General features: G+C 40.4%; 6 protein-coding genes across 6 annotated transcripts; 4 read left to right on the top strand and 2 right to left on the bottom strand.

Moving 5' to 3' along the window:
- The first annotated feature begins 4,887 nt into the window (after positions 1–4,887).
- On the top strand, positions 4,888–6,831 carry BO86DRAFT_354770 (Atg14 domain-containing protein). The gene is made up of 2 exons (XM_025669600.1): positions 4,888–5,715; positions 5,773–6,831. Exons 1-2 carry the CDS (start codon positions 5,082–5,084, stop codon positions 6,708–6,710), a joined length of 1,572 nt encoding a protein of 523 aa, XP_025531774.1. The 5' UTR covers positions 4,888–5,081; the 3' UTR covers positions 6,711–6,831.
- Positions 6,832–7,606: 775 nt separating this feature from the next.
- Positions 7,607–9,162, top strand: BO86DRAFT_416086 (putative ZIP family zinc transporter; the record flags this gene model as incomplete). The annotated part of the gene is made up of 3 exons (XM_025674950.1): positions 7,607–7,652; positions 7,771–7,947; positions 8,012–9,162. The coding sequence occupies 3 exons, from the start codon at positions 7,607–7,609 to the stop codon at positions 9,160–9,162; spliced, it is 1,374 nt and encodes a 457-aa protein (XP_025531775.1).
- Positions 9,163–9,524: 362 nt separating this feature from the next.
- On the bottom strand, positions 9,525–11,033 carry erg10B (acetyl-CoA C-acetyltransferase; the record flags this gene model as incomplete). Its single annotated transcript, XM_025671268.1, has 4 exons — positions 9,525–10,232; positions 10,299–10,788; positions 10,852–10,927; positions 10,985–11,033. Coding segments are annotated over 4 exons (1,134 nt in total), but the record flags the coding sequence as incomplete, so codon positions are not given.
- A 692-nt stretch (positions 11,034–11,725) lies between these two features.
- On the top strand, positions 11,726–15,129 carry BO86DRAFT_168125 (116 kDa U5 small nuclear ribonucleoprotein component). The gene is made up of 4 exons (XM_025666483.1): positions 11,726–11,840; positions 11,896–12,044; positions 12,100–14,328; positions 14,428–15,129. Exons 1-4 carry the CDS (start codon positions 11,821–11,823, stop codon positions 14,988–14,990), a joined length of 2,961 nt encoding a protein of 986 aa, XP_025531777.1. The 5' UTR covers positions 11,726–11,820; the 3' UTR covers positions 14,991–15,129.
- Positions 14,790–16,236, bottom strand: BO86DRAFT_168132 (iron-sulfur cluster assembly protein CIA2). The gene is made up of 2 exons (XM_025666484.1): positions 15,607–16,236; positions 14,790–15,538 (listed from the first exon to the last, which is right to left on the bottom strand). The coding sequence occupies exons 1-2, from the start codon at positions 15,839–15,841 to the stop codon at positions 15,165–15,167; spliced, it is 609 nt and encodes a 202-aa protein (XP_025531778.1). The 5' UTR covers positions 15,842–16,236; the 3' UTR covers positions 14,790–15,164.
- Positions 16,237–17,898: 1,662 nt separating this feature from the next.
- Positions 17,899–20,953, top strand: BO86DRAFT_303929 (Zn(II)2Cys6 transcription factor; the record flags this gene model as incomplete). The annotated part of the gene is made up of 8 exons (XM_025667595.1): positions 17,899–17,953; positions 18,058–18,102; positions 18,167–18,691; positions 18,746–19,087; positions 19,159–19,440; positions 19,488–20,041; positions 20,097–20,554; positions 20,626–20,953. The coding sequence occupies 8 exons, from the start codon at positions 17,899–17,901 to the stop codon at positions 20,951–20,953; spliced, it is 2,589 nt and encodes an 862-aa protein (XP_025531779.1).
- Positions 20,954–20,956: the final 3 nt, after the last annotated feature.

Here is a 20,956-nt window from a genome sequence, read left to right on the forward strand (position 1 = left end):
AATTTATTTAATTTATTTAATTTATTTAATTTATTTAATTTATTTAATTTATTTAATTTATTTAATTTATTTAATTTATTTAATTTATTTAATTTTTTTAATTTATTTAATTTATTTAATTTATTTAATTTATTTAATTTATTTAATCTGTTTAATTTATTTTATTTTAATAATTTATTTATTTTTTTTAACTATTTATCTGCTTTTAATCCTGTTTATAGCTTTTTAAGCTATATTTTATTTATAAATCTAAAAATAGCCTAATCCAGTAGCTAGTAGAAAAATTAAAAAACTAGTTATAGAAAATTATTTAGCTAAAAGCTGTTATTTCTACTATCCAGCCAGACTAAGAACCAGACGCCAGCCCACTTCTTGACAAAAACTCATAAATTAAAATCTGGTATTAATAGTTTTATATAGGCCTTACCAAAACCTGCGGGTTCACAGGTTGGGTCCAAACCCAACCCGGTTCTTGGCAGGTTTTAGATTAATAGGCTTAACCTATAGATTAGATATAGATTTAGATATTTAATATATAGATTTTTAGCAGATATCTGTAGATTCTTAAACTAAATAAATACTATATAATTAGTAGATTATATAAGTTATATAGTTTTAGCTGTATTTTTAAAGTATTATATTTATATTTAAAATAATCTAGTACAGAAGATATCTAATTATATATAAATTTATAGTAGTAGAAACTAAAAAATTAGATTTATTTATATATAATATATATTTAATATAAAATAAATTAATTATTATTATAATATAGATATTTTTTAACTCTGTCTAATATTTATAGCTAAATTTTTAGTAAAAAATTATTTTTATTATTTTTATTATCATTTTTTTTAATAACTAGAACTATTTAATTTTTATTTATATTAAAAGTAATATTTTTTTATTTATTATATACTTTAATAAAACTGGTACTTTTAGTTGTTTAAAAACAGCTTTTTCTACTATTATTTTATTTATTATTATAACTATTTTTATTATTACTAATTAGCTTAATACTTTTTTAAAAAAAACTATACTTTTTTTTTTAATTAATTTTAAATTTTTTTTAAAAAAAAATTTTTTAAGTAATAGTTTTTTTTTATTTTAAACTATATTATATATTTATATAATATAAATTCTTATATTATAGTTATATTTAATAAATCTTAGTAGTAGTAGTAGATATTTTAGACTAAATTAAAAAGTTGTTTAATACCAGTACTAGTAGTAGAATTAAAAAATATATTATAAATAAGCTTTATAAATAAAAAATATATATATTAATTATTCTTTTAAAATATTTAAACTAATATAGTAAAAATAGTAGCTAAAATAGATATTAAAAAAACTTAAAATAAAAAAAAATAAAATATATAACTATTAAAATATTTTATAAAATTATTTTTCTTATCTTCTGGGCTGGATTAATCTAATCCTATTATTTAAAAAAAATTAATATTATTATTTAATTAAAAGAATTTTAAGATATTGCTTTTTAACTGTTACTTTAACTCTGCTTATTAATATAGTTTAAAATATTTAATAAAACTTTCTTAATATTTAATAACCTATTTTAAATTCTAATTTTTACTTTAAAAAAATTAAAGTTTATATTATAGTATAAGTATTATACTAATAGTAAAAATATTATTTTTTATATTATTTATTTTACTATAGTAATAAAACAGCTTTATTTATACTATATAAAAACTAGTAAATATTAGCTTTTTTTATAGTATATTTTTATATTTAAACTATTTAATAGATTTTTTTAAATATTTAAAAAGTTTATTATAGATAGTAAAAATTAGGTAGATAATAATATTTTTAATTTTTAACAGTACTGTAGTAAATTTAAAAAATAATTATATAATTTATAGTAAATAATTAATCTACTGCTACTAGTTTTAATTAAGCTTAAAATATAAATAGCTATACTTTAAATAAAACTTATTTAAAAATAATTATAAATATTTTATATATTAAAATATAAAAAAAATTAAGTTTTAGTATATCTGGATATTTTAGATTAGTATTAATACTAGTAAATTAAACTATAGCTTATAAAAAGTCTTTTAGTATTAAAAATTAGTATTAATAAAAATAATAAAATTTTAAAGCTATAGTATAAATCTTAGTAATATAATAATTTTTAAAAATAAAGTAATAAAACTAATTAATTTTATTTAGTATATTAATAATTTTTTATTTATTATATTTTAATTATATTATTTAGTTTTAACTTTTAGTTTATTAGAGCTTAGTAGTATTATTTTAAAAATTAGTTTTTATTTAATTAAAAAGCTGTTTTAAGCTTAACTAGATTATATAAGCTATATAAAAAAATCTAAATAATTACTATAATATTATTAAAATTTAATATTTAAATAAATTTTTAAATACTAGTTAATAATATATTATTATTTAATATATTATTAGTAGTAACAGTAATAACTTAGTTTATTAAGTAATATTACTATAATAACTAAAATAGAATAAAATCTAAATAATTTTTAAAATATAATTTATATAATAGTTTAAATTTAAAAAAGATTTTATAATAGTTTTAGTTATAATTAATAAAGTAGCCAGTTACTGCTATAAAAATTTATTAAAAAAGTAATATCTAGTAGTTAAATACTAGTAAAATTTTACTATTTTTAAAAAGCTTATTTAAAATCTGTTAGTAGTATTTAAAAACTATATTTTATAACTAGTACTGTACTGTTTTTATAAAAAAAAATTTAAACTATTTTAATACTTACTAAGTAATAAAAATAAAATTTTAAAATTCTAAATATTTAAAAAATTAAAATAGTAATTATAATTTAGTAAAAAATTAAAGAATACTAGTTTTCTAGTTTAGTTAACTAACTTTAGTAGTAGATTAAAATTTAAATATTTATATAAAGCTATTTATATTAGTATTTACTATTATAAATAAAAAAATAATATAGTATATATTTTTTATATAAAGTTTTAGATATAATAAGTTCTAGTTTACTTTATATATAAAATAATATATTTTTTTATAGTTAAAGTTTTATTTTTAAGACTAAAATAATCTAATAATTTTTTATAATATTTATATATTACTTTTAAAATACTATCTAAAGTTCTTATAACTTAAATAAAGTAATTCTAAATTTTAAAAAAATATTTTATATTTTAATATATTTGTTATTTTCTACTAAAATTGGTTTAAAGCTACTAAATAATATAGTTAATAATAGTTATAGTAAAATAAATTATATAATAATTATTATAATTAAAATAAATATAATTAAAAAAATATAAAATTTAGTAGTAAAACTAGTTAAATAAAGTTAAAGTTAACTATAAACTCTGTTTTATAAATAATATTCTATTAACTACTTAAAAGATTAGATATAATTTTATTAAAAAAAAACTGGGCTACTATTAAAAATATTTAAATAATTATTATAATATAATAATAAATAAATATTAGTAAATTAAAATATTCTAAATAAAAAATTATAAATATTTAACAGTAAAATTATAAACTTATAATAAAAAAAATTTTTAAATTAAAGAAGAATAGGAAATATTTTTATTTTATATTTTAATTTCTAAATTAATAGTTTATATTAATTTTATTATAAAAAATTTAACCTGTTTAAAATAGTAAAAAATAAAAACTAATTAAATTATAAAATAAATAAATAATCTATAGATAATTTATAAATTAGATAAATTATCTGCTAAAAATTTATAAAATTTATAAATTATCTACTAAAAAATTTTTCAATTTATTTATATAGGCTAGAAAAAGCAGATAAAGTAAAAAAAGTAGTAAATATTAAAAAAATAGTAAATATTAAAAAAGCAGATATTTTAGCTTTATATTATAATATTTAAAAAAATTTATTAGTTAATTAAGGCCTGCAGAATATAGTATAAATATATTTTATAAAATAATATAAATTAAAAAATATAAAAAAAAATTACTATCTAATCTAATAATTTTATAGAGTTGTTTACTTTATAAAATATATATTTATAGCTGTATATAAAAGTATTCTACTAATAATACTAATATCTTAATTTTAATACTTTTAGTAGTTATTTTTATATAAAAAAGCAGTAGCCTATACTAGTATAAATCAGATTTTAAATATATTTTATATAGATATAATAATTTAAAAAAAAACTACTATTATAAAATCTTAATACTTATATAGAATAAAAAAATAAAAATTAGATTAGATTATTTAGTACTTTTATATATTTTAGTATAGTTTAAAAAAAACTTTATATTTAAATAGGTTTTTAGTAGATAATCTATAGGTTAATATACCCAACCTGCAGATTAGCAGATTTGGGTTTTGGGTCTAGAATTCAGACCCGACCTGTAGCAAGGCCTAGTTTTATATAAAGTTATTAAAAAAGTAATTAAAGCTGTAGAATAATTTATATAAAATACAGTTCTATTTTAATAATAAGTTAAGCAGTTCTAATTTATCTAAGTAAATAAAAAAAGCCTTATATTATTATATACAGTATAAAGGTACTTTAATAGGCTAAGAAAACTTTAATATAATTTAAATATAAAAAGTTAAAGTAATTTAGACTGCAGTACTAAGGCTGGCTAAAATATACCAGCCAGCCTGCTGCAGTATATATAAAAATAAAAAATATAATTGCTTAAAATATTTTTATAAAAATAATAAAAATTAATATATATAGCCTTTTATTAGTAGTTTAATAGTCTTAGAAAGCGGCCAGTAAGGCAGTCAGCAAGGCGGCGGCAGACCGCCGCCGGCTCGGTGTCGCGCCGGCTTGGTGTCCGATTACATTAAATGAGCAGGTGACGTAAGCAGCAAACCATTCTTCCCTTAGGACTGACTGACCACTGCCTATCAACTTACCTCTGCGGCTCTATGTGATCGCCACTGGATTTTGACAAATCATGAGGGATCTGTTCCCCCTTAGTCGGCACGCATGGGTATTATATCAGACAACTTGATTTAGACATTTACTTGAAAGCTATTGCAATACAGAATCACACCAGTGTCAGCCCCAATGTTCAACCTTCCTAAGCATCGGAATTTCTGGAAATGAGCTGTCACATATGTTCCCGCCCCCCGACTTCAAACCTACGGTGCATCTGTCCCACCTGTGCTCGCAATCGGCTCTACCAGCTACGGATCGAGTATTCCAAACTGCTGCTTGAGAAAGAGTCTATAAAACAACAAATCGAGGCTGAAGTACTGCTGAGCAAGCTAAGCGAAGGCCTGACGGAAGAGAAGAGCATCTTCCATGTCTGCCTTGATGGAGTGTCTTCATCCTGGGTCTCACGGAGGATTGTGGAAAAGGAAGCTGGGTCATCTGCGAAAACGACAGTTCTTGCAAGCCACATCGAGGGGCTAGTTAGTGACATCAGAGAAAAAAGACTCGAAATCTCCCGACGCAGGGTATCTTTAGCACGACGGCAGTCGGACGCAGAATCCGCAAAGTATCAGCTTTTCGAGCGAGAGACAGCAATCCTGGCCAGTATACAGAACAATATTAAAAGGATTGATCATCTTTGGCACTCCCTTCACAGCAAGACCACAGAAGCACGGATATTTCTGTGCCGAGAAGCAGCCAATCTCTACAATTTACGGCAGGGGTTGAAAAGAGTTGACGGTGTAGTACAAGAGACCTATACCATCGGCGGTTTGCACTTGGTCGATCTCAGGCATATGAATGGAAAGTATACCCTCGGGCAATGACTAGATATGTTTATTTTATTAATTCTTCAAGTAGGTGTCTCGCCGGCCCATATCTCAACGGCACTCGCATACATCGCACAGCTACTTGTCCTCATCTCCCACTATCTATCTCTAAGACTTCCAGCAGAAATTACGCTCCCTCACCGGAATTATCCTTTACCAACTATATTTGCGCCCTCTGCGTCGTACCTCCTAAGAGATGTAGGCTCGAAGTTGCCTTCTGCACAGCAACCATCGCCTGATTCAATAGAACCTCAGCGACCTGACTCACACCGTATGTCTCGGCCAAGGCCCTTGTCCATTGGCAAAAGTCTTCCCAGATTGGCGAAGGAGGATCCTGGCACATATGCCCTTTTTCTCGAAGGAGCGACATTGCTGGCTTGGAATGTTGCTTGGCTGTGCCGCACCCAGGGGCTCAATTCAATGTCAGACTCTTGGGAAGAAATCTGCGACATGGGGAAGAATCTATGGCAATTGCTTGTGGCACCTCCCGCGCAGCAATCAACACTAATGAGGGCGTTTGCTGGTCGAGACATCCACGTAAAGGTGAAGACATCCAAGGTCTCACCTAAGACTAGTATTCAACGAACCGTGTCATTCCCTATGTTAGGACACTATTCGCACGGCACTGTGCATTCCTTCCTGGGCGCTGCCGAAGGTGCAGAGTTTATGCGCACTTGGAGGCTTCCATCCCCGACCAGAGTCATAGATAAGCTGAAGTCGACTTTGATGGGAGAATTGGCGAGTGCAGAGTGGGAGTTACTCGAAAGGCGCGAGTTGGAGGACATCATTCATGACCGAAGCAGTTCTGTGTCTCAATCTTCTTCCACTATTCCTGCTAGTACCTGCAAAACGGGGTCTGTCAACGCAGATGCAGTCTCAGAATCACATGATCTGGAGATTTCAAGTGGTGCTGGCAGCACTTCCCGCTTGAAAGGCGTGAATGGCTGGACCAAATTGAGAAGCAGATAGTATGATGGAAGTCTAAGCATTCAAGTCCTAGTGCAAACATCGGTGTCTATATGTTTGTGAATCGAGAAGCATATAGCAGTGGCTAGAGTAACGGGGCTGGTACCTTTAGAAATGTTTGCACCTCCCTCTCTTAGATGGCTCATCCCAATTGTCTAGCAAGACTACCTGGTAGCAACACCTTCATACTGCGGGTATAGTCACGGTGAGGTGCTCTTAGTCATACAGATCATTAAAGAATACCTTACCTAGCGACCAGGCAGGCGGTGCATGGGTGTAGCGTTTTTAAACCAATTATTTTGGGGCGCAGGGGGGTGGAAACTCATTTCCTCCCATAATATTCTTGAGTCATGATGGCCTGGTACCAGTACCAAAACTACTTTTATAATCTGGTACTTCCCACGGTACATGTGATGCTATTGTTGAATCTGATGGAAATACGTAGTTAGGCAGGATCTTGAGACTTTGTTCTGTCCACGACGATGCGTAGCTAAATTATAGCAGTCACATACTAAGTACAATAAATAATACTAGGTCCGCGGTATGTAGTTTAGTTACCTAGGCTGCTGGAGCCAGTATTATATAATCAGGCCGGGAAGATAAGATTATCAGAGAGTAAACTCGTGTTCACTGAGTAATTCCGACACCAATCCTGCACGATGTGCCTTTGATACAAAGGTAGAAACCAACTTCATATGCCGTTTCCTAGGCAGGTCACTTGGAGCACTCATTGATCAATTGGACATCATTTTCGTGGTATCATTTGAAAAAAGGAGATACCTCTTGCCGTTTCCCCTCACTTTCACTCGAGACCTTGCCGAAGCAGACGGCACGCCCAAAGTCAGCCATAAGGTCATGGATATAGCGGGAGTCGGATTTTCCACGGGCATTAGACGAGAATGAACCCAACTTCATCATGGGAGCAGGCTAATATTAGCCATATTGGTGAGTCATAGCACACTCCATAAGCAAAGTGAGATTCATCGAGCACGACGGTGAAACTGTCATTGCATGTTTTTGCGTTTCCTAAATAGCAAATAATAGACACTTGCTAATGTCGCAGGCGTCGGAAATGCCAGTTTGTTGATTGCGAGTATCCCTGATACTCTTCTGCGAGCCGAAATAGCACGGCGAACCTCAAACAACAGTGCTGCAACCTGTGGCTCAAAAGAACGAGGTGCTTATAATACTCCGATTCATGTCCTAGCACTTTTTCTTATACTTGTGTTAAGCACACTTGGTATGCCTTATCTCCTCTTGTGCAGTACATTTCAAACCTCCGAGTCTAACGCCATAGATACAAGCTTGTTCATTTCCTGTACTTGCCCGCCGATTCCCCCGCCTACCAATACCGCGTCGGTTTCTTTTTTTATCTAGGCATTTTGGAACAGGAGTTTTGATTGCCACTGCCTTTGTCCATTTGCTGCCCACGGCATTTATTTCCTTGACTGATCCCTGTCTTCCTCGCTTCTGGAGTGAAACATACCGCGCCATGGCTGGATTTGTTGCCATGATTTCGGTCTTTGTTGTTGTGCTTGTGGAAATGTTCTTCGCCCTAAAGGGGGCAGGTCATGTTCACGGGAGTGAATACGACAAGCTAATGAATGATGTCGGTATAGACTTGGCAAGTGGGGGTCTGCATGAAGACTTAGAGGACGACCAAGAGCCCGGAAGTCATGTTTATCTTGGTAGGCTTGAGGCGTATCATAGCACAGACGCGGTACCACCATCGTCAAGTTCTTATATCGGAAGCCCAACCAACGAGCCTACTCTGTCTAGCACTCTGGGGCTTACTGAGTTGAGTGATGGTATAGACTTTACCCGGTCACACCATCATGCTACTTCTCCTTTGGATAGGAAGAGTGATCAAATGCATCGGCGCTCATCTTCTAGCGAACGACAAACTCACGCTGATCTGCACCAAAGGACGAACATGGAATCATCTAGACATAATCCGCAGCGACAGCTACTGCAATGTCTGCTGCTGGAGGCGGGGATTCTTTTTCATAGCATTTTTATTGGGATGGCTCTCAGTGTTGCCACAGGAACTTCATTCATTGTCCTCCTCGTCGCGATTTGCTTTCATCAGACGTTCGAGGGGTTTGCTCTGGGTTCAAGAATTGCGTCACTGATCCCAGACCTCTTTGCCCCGTCTTCCATGAAACCATGGCTGATGTCTCTCGCGTACGGAACTACCACCCCTATCGGACAAGCCATCGGCCTCATACTGCATAATTTCTATGACCCAGCAAGCACTACGGGGCTACTTATGGTTGGTATCACGAATGCCATTAGCAGTGGTCTTCTATTGTTCGCGGGTCTTGTTGAACTTCTGGCAGAAGACTTTTTAAGTGAAACCAGTTACGCAACACTTAGAGGAAGGAGGCGCATCGAGGCCTGTATTGCAGTGATGGCTGGGGCTTTGTTGATGGCGGTTGTTGGCGCTTTCGCTTAAGCAGTTAGGTTTCATCCTCAAGGTCTCAGTCTCCTTACTCTTGAGTACGTAGTCACTTTTTCACTGAACATTGAGACACAGGTCAGAATCTGGTGTCCCATTAAACTCATCTAGCAGCTACCTGATAGAACAGAGACAAGCAGGTCAATATATGCGGTTCTCGCGACACTCGTCGATGCTAGCCATATTCTCTGATCCTATTTCTACTGCACGTTATTCCCTAGATCTCTTTGAGCTATGTGTTCCCACAACTGTTTTGGGATTTCTTTGCATGGTTTGATATAGGATATTGTCCCAGGCAAAGCCATGGCCTGTATAAATTTAGGACATACCCTCCGCACTACGGCCTTTAATCCAAGGAATCATGAAGAAATGGTTAAAGATTGGTTTCCTGGGAAAGACACGGTGCTATATGACGCCTAGCATCTTCAGTCCAACATTTGACGCGAGAATAAATTGTTATCAGACCGCTCGTGGGGGACTCGTCGGTCTTCTTTGAAACAAAAATGGCCATGAGCTCAAGTGACTCACCGGAATTGCGCTTCCAAACGTTAGACAAGAGATTCCACAACCATGGCGCTCGCGCCACCACCTCCATTGCAAATTCCCACACAACCGATTTTGCCGTTCCGAGCTTTAAGAACACCAAGCAGGGTAGTCAAAATACGGGCACCGCTGGCACCGATCGGATGACCGATAGCAACAGCACCGCCATGAATGTTGACCTTCTCTTCGGGGATGTTGAGCAATTTCATGTTGGCCAGAGCAACCACGCTGAACGCCTCATTGATTTCAAATGCATCCACAGCATCCTGGGCAATACCTGCATGTTTAAGTGCCTTGGGAATTGCGAGAGCCGGCGCAGTAGTGAATTTACTAGGCTGGTGAGCAGCATCTCCCCATCCAAGGATTTTAGCAACGGGTTTGAGGTTAAGCTCTTTAACCTTTGCTTCGGAAACCAGAACGATAGCCGCAGCCCCGTCATTCAAAGGGGAAGAATTAGGGGCTGTCACAGTTCCCGACCCAGGAATGAAAGCAGGCTTGATAGCCCGAAGCTTATCAGGATTGAGCTAAAAGGAGAGAAAAAGTACAACATCAGCCCGGGTGTGTGCAAAGAGGAATTCTAGGGAACCTACATTCTTCGGCTCCTCGTCCTGAGACACCGTCACACCCGGCTTGCCCCTGAATCCAGGCAATTCAATAGGTGCGATCTCGTCATCGAAAAGACCGGCTTTCTGTGCAGCCTGAGCTTTTTCGTAGGTCCGGATAGCATAGTTGTCCTGCTGTTCCCGGCTCAAATCGTGGTCTTCTGCACACTCTTCGGCTTGCAAACCCATAAGTTCCTGCTTGCCTGCATCGGTCAGGCCGTCTTTCATGATGCCATCCACCAAGCTTTGATGGCCATATTTGGCCCCAGTGCGGAGATTTGGGAGATAGTGTGGGGCGTTCGACATGGACTCGGCGCCACCGGCCACAACAACATCCGCGTTACCAGTCATGATTGTTTGGGCTCCAAGAATGACTGCCTTCAGACCAGATGCGCAAACCTTGTTGACCGTGGTACACACCGTAGACTCTTCAAGTCCGGCCCCGAGAGCACACTGTCTAGCGGGATTCTGGCCAACACTAGTGAGGACGTGTTAAAAGACCACTCATGAGCAGAGACAATCTAAGCGAGAAGTAGCTCACTTTGCGGAGAGGACGTTTCCGAAGAATACTTCCTGGACATCTGATGGGTTGATACCATCGGCTTTGTTAAGGGCCGCTAATCATGAATCCTGTCAGTTTCGGCACCGAAACCGGAGTAACTGGTATGTCAGACCTTTGATCGCATGAGAACCCAGCTGCGGGGCAGTCTGGCTTGATAGAGAACTATGTTAAAGGTAAGAGTGTGTTAGTTGAGGTTCAACCATTGTACATTACTGGTATCCTGGTGAAGACTCACCCCAAAAATGAGCCCACGGGGGTCCGCGCGGCCGAAACAATATAAACAGGAGGGAGCGAAGACATGATGTACAGGTTTACCGAACAGGTTATGATCCGGAGAAGAGAAAAATATGTGCTGACTTGACAGTGAGAAAAATTCAGCGGAATACCAGACCTTTAGGGACTGCTGAAAGGAAGTAAAGAAAGTGAGTCTGTAGGGGTAAATATGAAATGTCAAGCGGAATCGGTGAGACAAACGGAAACTCTTCACGTTGTACGGAGCACCCCCCCACTAACTTACTACATAGATACTAGTGACTACTAACTACTCCTGCCCAAGCGTAGCGGCCAGCATCGGACGGGCGGGCCAACGGACAAACGTACCACTTACGGAGGAAACTCAAGCAAAAGCAGGACGCCAAGCTCGGGCCGGGATTTGCCTCGTACGTATCAATCTAGGCACAACCTCAACAGCTTGATAGCAGGGAAGAGACAGAAGGACGGAGAGGAGTCTCTTAACAAGAAAAAATTTACATCATAAAGAAAGGCAAAAACGGAAAAAAGAAAGGATAACTGACGTCAAATTCTATCGAGAAGCGCTCAAGACCAGACAAAATAAAAGATTGGCTGATCGTCTGCGAGAAAGAAATGCACTGTCAGTATCAACACTGCTGACTTTTTCTTGTGAGCTCTGCGAAACATTTTGTCTTCAGACAATAATTTCATATCGCAATGGACGACCTTTACGACGAGTAGGTCCCTAATATTCACTTCGTCTGGATCTGCAGCTGACGAGTTGCATCCCAGATTTGGCAACTATATTGGTGAAGCTGGAGAATCGGATGAGGAATCTGCTTATAATGAAGGTGCTGAGCCCCATGCGTTCACATTTGAGGAGGCTTTCGCGGGCAATGAAGAGGGGGAAGCCAGCGAGCATCAATTGATGGAAGTGGATGGTACGTGTTTAACCGGTTCGCGATTCAAGCACCATCGTACTAAGCCGTCTATTAGAAGGTCCCTCGAATGCTGTCATCCTTCATGAAGATAAACAATATTACCCGAGTGCCCAGCAAGTGTATGGAGAGGATGTTGAAACCCTTGTTCAAGAGGAGGACGCACAGCCTCTCTCTGAGCCTATAATTGCGCCCGTTCAACAAAAGAAGTTCGCAATCGAAGAAGCTGAGCTGCCGCAGGTCCATTACTCCAGAGAGTTCATGATGGATTTGCTCAATTTTCCCGAGCAGATAAGGAATTTAGCAGTTGTCGGTCACTTACATCACGGCAAGACAGCTTTTATGGACATGCTTGTTACGCAGACGCATGATTTAGCTGATCGTCTGGAGAAACGAGCCGGCAGACGAAAGGAGGAGCAACTTCGGTATACTGATGTGCATTTTCTCGAAAGAGAAAGGGGCATTTCTATCAAAATGGCGCCTATGAGCTTGGTCCTCCAGGGCACAAGAGGCAAATCCCATCTTTTCAACATTATTGACACTCCGGGTCATGTGAATTTTGTCGACGAAGTGGCGGCCGCATGTCGCCTAGCTGACGGTGTCGTGCTCGTAGTCGACGTTGTCGAAGGCGTGCAAGCGAATACCGAGCAGATCATCAAGCACGCTATACTCGAAGGTCTTCCACTCACGCTGGTGCTGAACAAAATGGATCGGTTGATACTAGAGCTCAAGATACCTCCTAATGACGCTTACTTCAAATTGAAGCACGTGGTTGAGGAGGTAAACACTATCATCGAGAATATTTTACCGGGCCAAGGTGAAAAGAGGCGACTCAGCCCGGAACGCGGCAATGTCTCTTTCGCGTGCGCTTCTATGGGATGGTGCTTCACCTTGCATTCGTTTGCCAAGATGTATGCAGCGAGCTATCCTCAGATTGAGTCATCTGATTTCAGTTTACGTCTGTGGGGCGATATCTTCTACAATCCTAGAAGTCGAAAATTCACTCGAAAAGGATTGGAGGACGAATCAAAGAGGACATTTGTAAAGTTTGTTCTGGAGCCCATCTACAAGCTTTATTCGCACACTTTAAGCGAAAGTCCCGAAGACCTCAAGGATACCCTGGCTAGTGTCGGTGTTGATATCAAACCGTCGCAGTTGAGATCTGACGCAAAAGCCCTGCTTCGCCTGGTTTGTGATCAATTCTTTGGCGCTGCAACGGGTTTTGTGGACATGGTACTCCAGCACATACCCTCCCCTGCAGACGGTGCACAAAAGAAGCTGGAGCGGTATTATACAGGACCCTTGGATACAAAGATTGCAGCAGCGATGGCTGCTTGTGACCCTGATGGCCCACTTGTTGTGCATGTCACCAAGCTCTTTACTAGTGCGGATGCGTCGAAATTTCACGCGTTTGGGAGAATTATGAGTGGCACGGTCTGCCCAAGTCAACAGGTTCGCGTACTTGGTGAAGGCTATACTCCCGAAGACGAGGAAGACATGGTAGTTGCAACTATTTCCGACACATGGATTGCGGAAACGGCCTACAGCATCCCCACAACTGGAGTTCCTGCTGGCAATCTAGTTCTTCTTGGGGGCGTGGACAATTCCATTGCGAAGACAGCGACTCTAGTGCCACTTCAGCTCGACGATCACGAAGATGCCTACATATTCAGCCCAATCCGGCACATGACTGAATCTGTATTCAAGGTTGCTGTCGAACCCGTCAACCCATCGGAATTGCCTAAGATGCTTGATGGTCTTCGTAAGGTGAACAAAAGCTACCCCTTGGTCTCAACCAAAGTAGAAGAATCTGGTGAACACGTGCTTCTAGGCACTGGCGAGCTCTATATGGACTGCGTGCTTCATGATCTTCGGAGGTTATTCTCAGAGATGGAAATCAAAGTCTCGGATCCTGTTACCCGCTTTTGCGAAACCGTTGTTGAAACGTCAGCCATTATGTGCTATTCTATCACTCCAAACAAGAAGAACAAGATCACGATGATTGCCGAACCCTTGGATGATGGGATTGCTGAAGATATCGAGAGCGGCAGAGTCAGTATCAAGGATCCAATCCGCAAAGTGGCTCGGTTCTTCGAAGACAAGTACGAATGGGATAAGCTGGCAGCGCGAAGCATCTGGGCATTTGGCCCAGATGTAATGGGTCCAAATGTTCTGCAGGATGATACCTTGCCTTCTCAAGTCGACAAAAAGCTTCTCAGCAGCGTTAGAGACTCCATTACCCAGGGTTTCAGCTGGGGCACGAGGGAAGGACCTTTGTGCGAAGAACGTGAGTCTTCTCCTTTTTGTGCTTCTTCGCTACCAGTACCGTATACTGGTGTATATGGAGAAGATTACAATTTTAAAACTAGCTAACTGCTGTTCATAGCGATCCGCAACACGCGTTTCAGGCTCACGGATGTCTCGCTTGCTGACCAGGCGATTTACAGAGGAGGTGGTCAGATCATTCCCACCTCCCGACGGGCCATCTACTCTTCTTTCTTGATGGCATCTCCGCGTTTAATGGAACCCATATACTCTTGCACAATGACGGGCCCCGCAGACGCGGTCGCCTCGGTTTATACGGTCCTCTCTCGAAGAAGAGGGCACGTACTTTCCGATGGGCCGATTGCAGGGACGCCGCTTTATTCCGTTCGCGGTTTGATACCAGTGATAGATTCCTTCGGTTTTGAGACAGATCTTAGAATCCATACACAGGGTCAAGCAGCCGTGAGTCTTGTTTTTGACAAATGGAGCGTCGTCCCGGGAGATCCGCTCGATCGTGAAGTCAAGGTTAAGCCTTTGGAGATGGCCCCTGCAATGGCCACCGCCCGCGACTTTGTGCTAAAGACTAGAAGGCGCAAAGGTTTGGCAGAGGATGTTACAGTGAGCAAATTTCTGGAGCCCGAACTCTGGAAAGGATTAAAGGAAAGTGGAGTTCTAGACTCGTGAAAGATATGGTCATGATGATGTTCATTAGAATTACCTGTTGCAAAATTTACCTGAAAATCATCTGTAGGATACTGCAAGTTCACTCATACGAATTTGGTGCATTGTCTATAACCCACAAACATTCAAAACAATTGCAATTCAAGAGATAGTGAATGATCATGACGTCCACTAAAATTACCGGCACGTTTCGAGCATTTTTGCAATAACACCCATAAGTGTTCCATTCTCCAACGCAGCAGCGACTCTTTCTTTATCAGCTAATTGTTTGTTCACCTCTTCAGCTGTGCTGTGAGAGCCTTCTTTGATTTGTACATCCACGCGAAACCGTGGCGGCAGTGATTGCTCGAGCCGAACACGTACACCGAGGCCTATTACTGTAGCAAGGCTGCAATGCGTGATTGTTGGTGTTATGAGAACAGATACTGTCCGAAGAACTGACTCCGGCACATCGGGGAGTGTTGACTTTATAGAAATATCTGGAAGGGATACAACGGCCAGTGCTCCTAGAGATATCGGATGCTCTGGATCGGAAATAGACGATATGAGATCTAACGGCCACAATCGAGTCAACCCCTCTTCTGGCACATGCAGCAATCAGAGGAAGCAAATAGCTCACCATATATTTCTTGCTCATCAATCTGCTCTTCTAGCACCTCTTCTTCGTCGCTAGAATCAGAAGACGAGTATAGAGCGGTGGGCCAATCATTTGAATATGCAGACGGTGGAAAGATTGATGCAAGATTGTCGACTCTGTCTGTGCCTGCCTTGCTCAATGCAGCCGAACCCAATCGAGTGGGGAGATCGGCAACATTCAATATGGTCGGGTTTAAATTCTGCACCTCGGACGCCATGTTTTCTGTGACTCCGGGATCCCTGAAGCAAGAAGCAAGAAGCAAGAAGCGCGTGCGGAGTTAGGTCTCTCCGCGAAGGTACCGTACATCATCGACAAGGCGTGGAACAATGATGGCCCGAATACCAGAGCCAATTGTTGGCAGGGCTTCAGAGCTGGGTAGACCAGCTAGTTCCTCGGACAAGCTGTCAACGGCATCGATAACAGTATCCTTGTGCTAATCATGCCTCCAAGGGGCAAAAACATGTTCCAACTAGAGCATCTAACACTAGCTTTCATGTAAAGCAGGAGGTACGGAGTCTTTCTTTCCGTTCTGGTATTACTGGCCGAAGCCGTGATTCACCAGATAGGTACCACAACACGCTTGACTGACTGTCTGACCCATGCGAGAGTTTCTGGTGCTATCGGTGAACTGCTGTGAAGTCAAGCCAAAATCCTTGCATCATAACATGACTTGACCTACTTTGATCATATACCAGACCACTTACAGAGTACTCATGCCCGGAATGTGATAGCTATGGTGATCATAGGGAGTGTAAGGATTTATGGACAGGATGGCAGCACATCAAAAAGGTACGATACTGCTAATGATGCTTCTCAAAAACCTCTGAGTAATCAAGGGGACCGATACGCCCAGACATAACCTTGTGGATAAATATGAGTATGATGTATTGTACCTACTACAATACGTATGTAGATCGTGCCGCCTAGAAGATCGCGGCGGCAGAACAGCCTGATGACCTAACCAAAGTGGTAACCAAGGTGGTAGGTAGGTAAGTTACCCTCTTAGCATGGATTCCCGCCGCAACTCCTTCAGCCCAGCTCAGAGTGTTCCTGTGCCTTACCTGCAAGACATTGCCTCGGTGGATCTCCTCCAATGCACTCGGTGCTTTCATCATATCTCTTTTGCCCCTTCACTGATAAACTGTGACCTCCAAGGATTAGCTAAACTACTTGCTATCCATTCATCCGATCACATCCGCCTTGTGCTCGCATTTCATGAGTGAATCTAGATGGTGACCGCCAAATCAGGGTGTGATGCGCCAATACTCACGTCCTTGTCTAGTCAAATATTCACTGGAAGGTCAAATCTACTGACAGTGTCCACTACGATGCAGACTGGATAACCCCTTATACGCCTCGATATAAGGTAGGTACCATTGTCTCTTCTCATCCCCCTCCCCCGCCTTTTACCATTTCTCCATTTATGTTCCCCCTCGCGCCCCTCTCCAACTCCCTTCTGCTTGATGGCAATCATCACAGCCTCTCCAGCAGCCACGTAGTTAGTACCCATCTTCTGGGCATCACCAGTCGTTTTCGTATTCCTGGTTTTCGATGCCAGCGGGCTACTTCTGTTCATCTCGCTGGGTTCCATTCAGCTCCTTGTCTTCTGTCAGGCGTCATGGCCTTTACCGAGCGGCGCATTTCTCAGAATAAACTGACGGCTCATAGTTCACGGATGCAGCTTCTTTCCATTCACTCAGAATCTCCCTGGGCTGCGAACTACTTGTCTAAAGTCCATTCACATTCGTCCGGATTTCAATTCATCTTTGGATCCGTACTTACGCTGTGACTTCTTGGTGCCGACTTGCAACATTTGTTCGGGTCAGTCTATGCTGGGAAACGACAAGAGCTTTTTGAAGACTTTACTATTGCACCTATAACCTTGCATGCTCGAGCGAATGCATGATCGAAGCCGTGGAGTGCAGCGTCTTCACCAGCGAGCAGCCTTCGACATAGAGCTACTACTTCCCGCTCAACTTTAGTGGCACGGCTCTTCCATGGCACATAATCCACAGCCATAAAAGGGGCTACTCTTATTATCGCAATATTTCTAGTCTCAGGCAAAGCGATCGGATTCGCTTTGCTTCCCCTTCAGTTCTCTCTCAGGCGCTCTCCGTCGGCCGCATTGCTCCATACGTTTCGAGTCATCCGGACAAGGCAGGCCTTACGGACTTACTCCGAAAATAGTTGGCAGTAGCGCCTGTTATATACCAACCACGAGCTGGCCTTGGCTTAATTCTGAGCTACCTAAGCGACCTTTTCAACTGCGCCAATATGCAGAGTTATTCGTTTGCAACACCCGTTGGTGCCCCAAGAGAAGGGCAAAAAAGTAAGGTTTCCCCGGTATTACACATTTTGATTCTTTGCCACATCATTTAGCCTATAACATCATTGCCGTTTCCTTCTTTACAGTTGTTGATGGCTTGTATGCAGATTATGTCTTTGTCGATGAACATAATCGGCACAAAAGACTCAAAGGTACGCTGTGAAGCTATTTTCTCCAAACTTCGCAGCCAATTGAGACTAAACACTATGTCAATAGTCATGCGAGCCTGCAATGGTTGTAGGAAGCGGAAAATCAAGTGTGATGCTGCCACGACCAATACATGGCCATGCTCAGCATGTACCCGCTTGAAACTTGTATGCGTGCCACCCACGATTGGGCAAGACAACGAATATTTTGCTGGACACGGTATCGAGCCAAACTCCGGAGGTTCTCTAGCAACGTCTAATGCGCCAGAATCTTCGGTTTCCTCGTTCGCAGTATCGCAGGCCTTCAGAGATAGCGGTCAACATCCTGCGGGGCACATAAATTCTTACCACGATGAACTCGGTGTTTATACACAATTTGGACAGCCCACTCCTAGTCAGTCGGCTGCTTATGACCTACGGCCGTCGCATGTGCCTGTATCGCATGACTCCTATCAGCAACCACAAAGCTTCACGGGTGACCATGCGCAGACGCTAGGCGCTACGGAAAGGGACGTTTATAGCGAACATGACCCGTCAACTGCGGAGAATCTGAGTGAAGTTCTTGGCGAGCTTAGGATAGACGAGACCGGCATTGGTAAGCATTATGCAGCCTAGCGACTGTTACAATCGGTAGCTTACGGCCATGCAGCGCCATATATCAGGCAGCAAAGAAAGGAGAGAGCCGAGCCAGAGATCCCAACTCAGGATGATGCGGACGAGAAGCTCCCTCCTCTCAGTACTGGAGCCGGTTCCACCATACGTATCCCACCTGAGCTTATGCCGTCAGATGATGAGGTCATGAAATATTTCAAGATCTACTTCGATGATATACACCCGTATGTTCCGGTTGTTCATAGGTCCCATCTGTACTTCCAGTGGCAGCATGAACGGAGCTTAATCTCACCGTTATTACTCGAGGCCATGTTTGCATGCGCTGGAAGGTTGTCGGATGATCCAGCTCAGGGAGCCCAATGGCTAGCGTTAGCAAATAGTGAGCCAGTGTAGCCCCTCTCTGCAGCCTGTCAGGGATCATCTGTTTCTAATACCAACCTCTTATTACAGGACACGAATCCAGCTTCATGGATGAGCCACGCCTGAGCACAATTCAGGCATTACTCTTACTTCTCAAGGCTCGAGAATCACGGCCCAAAAAAGGCTATTACTACCGCTCATGGCAAACAGTCAAGACTATTGTCTCGATGGCCAAAGATTTGGATATACATGAGCATAATAACCTTCATGTGGAGGAACGATGCTGTGATTTGAATCCTGTCGAGTGCTTGGTGCAAACAAGGGTGTGGCAAGCCCTCCTAGTCGTCGAGGTCATGATCGGTGCTCCTCAGGGTATGTCGCTATGTCTTTCGTGGTTCGTATGATACTGACAATGCCAGGTCGCTCGGATTATGGTGTCGACCCGAGCACTGTGAACATGAGCCCGACATTGGAAATTAACGGCCTTGATCAATTCGAGGTTGATAGATCTAGGCAGTATGCGTATTTTGTTAAGAACGCATCCCACATTCGCATCATTGCGGACATATACCACAAGATCAAGAAGCAAAAAGACTGGGGAGCGAACCCTAAATTTGTCGAGAAGAACCCTTTGTTCACTGACTGGCTTCAGAGTCTCCCCCCTGATCTACAAGTGAACTATCCGCCCGATGGCTCACCTCCTTGGATTCCCTCTCATTTCGTTGGGAATATGCATTCCCACTGTCATCTTGGAATTATTCTGCTACATCGACCCCAGCTACTCGCGTCAAAGTCCTTTACTGCCGGGGGAGGCTGGAAGATGCACATGGCATTGTGTTATTCTTCTGCCAAGTACTTATGTAGACTACAGGAAGCCATTCTGAATCGCTTTGGCCTATCTGGCCTTCTTTTCATGCAACGAGGCATAAATTTCACAATTTACACTGTCCTTACCTGCACAATGCTACACCTCGTGAGTCACAACACCCTTGTCTCGCTCCCTGGGGCTATCGCTAACCTTTCTCTAGGTTGCTATAACATCACCAGATCCCAATTTCCACACGGACGCCAGGGAGTATTTCACTCGACACATGAGGATTCTTGAGCGATGCTCGACTGCTTGGCCCATGCCAGAATTACAAGCACAAATAGATTCATTGCGTTTCGCATTTTCTGCTGATGTCCATCGACCATTTGAACTGAAGGCAACCTTCCCGTATGGAAGCCCATCCGAGCCATATCACCCAAGCCCACCGCTCGATTCGAGCTACGGTACTCAACTAAATCAAGCCTCCAATTTTCCGAATAGAGTGGGTCATACAGCATATCAAATTACCCCTCCTGTGTCTACTGTTACTGAGGAGGCAAAGTCGGATTCATCTCAGCTTCGGCCGTTGGGATTAATCCCGTCCCAGTCGATTTCGAGCCACAGTATAGATGCGCCTTTGGTCGATGAGAGTAGTTGGGATCCCACTCGTATCATCAAGTAAGAGTGAACCCCTTGCCGTTTTATCTCATCTGTCGCAAGTATCACTAACACACCTACTCTCAATGAAGCCAATGGGACATGGCATTCTCTATTGGGCCACCCACTGTCAATACCAATTCCCCGCCTATGGCTATAAGTAATCCTCCACAGGCGATACAGTCATCTATTGCAGGTCAATTTCCGGTCCAATATGGCACACCGACTACGAAGCTTGCCACAATCGCCCCATCGCACCCATTACCACAAGCCCAATTTACGGGGCAACAAGTACTTTTTACTGCACGTGACTGGCAACAAAGCGTTGCCAGTGTTTATGACCCCAACGGGTTAAAAAGACGCTGGAACTATTCTCTCGACTTGAGCACCGAGGAAGTTTCCAAACGACAACATTCATGAGCT

Source organism: Aspergillus japonicus (genome assembly GCF_003184785.1).
Source record: "Aspergillus japonicus CBS 114.51 unplaced genomic scaffold BO86scaffold_5, whole genome shotgun sequence".
Classification (NCBI taxonomy): domain Eukaryota; kingdom Fungi; phylum Ascomycota; class Eurotiomycetes; order Eurotiales; family Aspergillaceae; genus Aspergillus; species Aspergillus japonicus.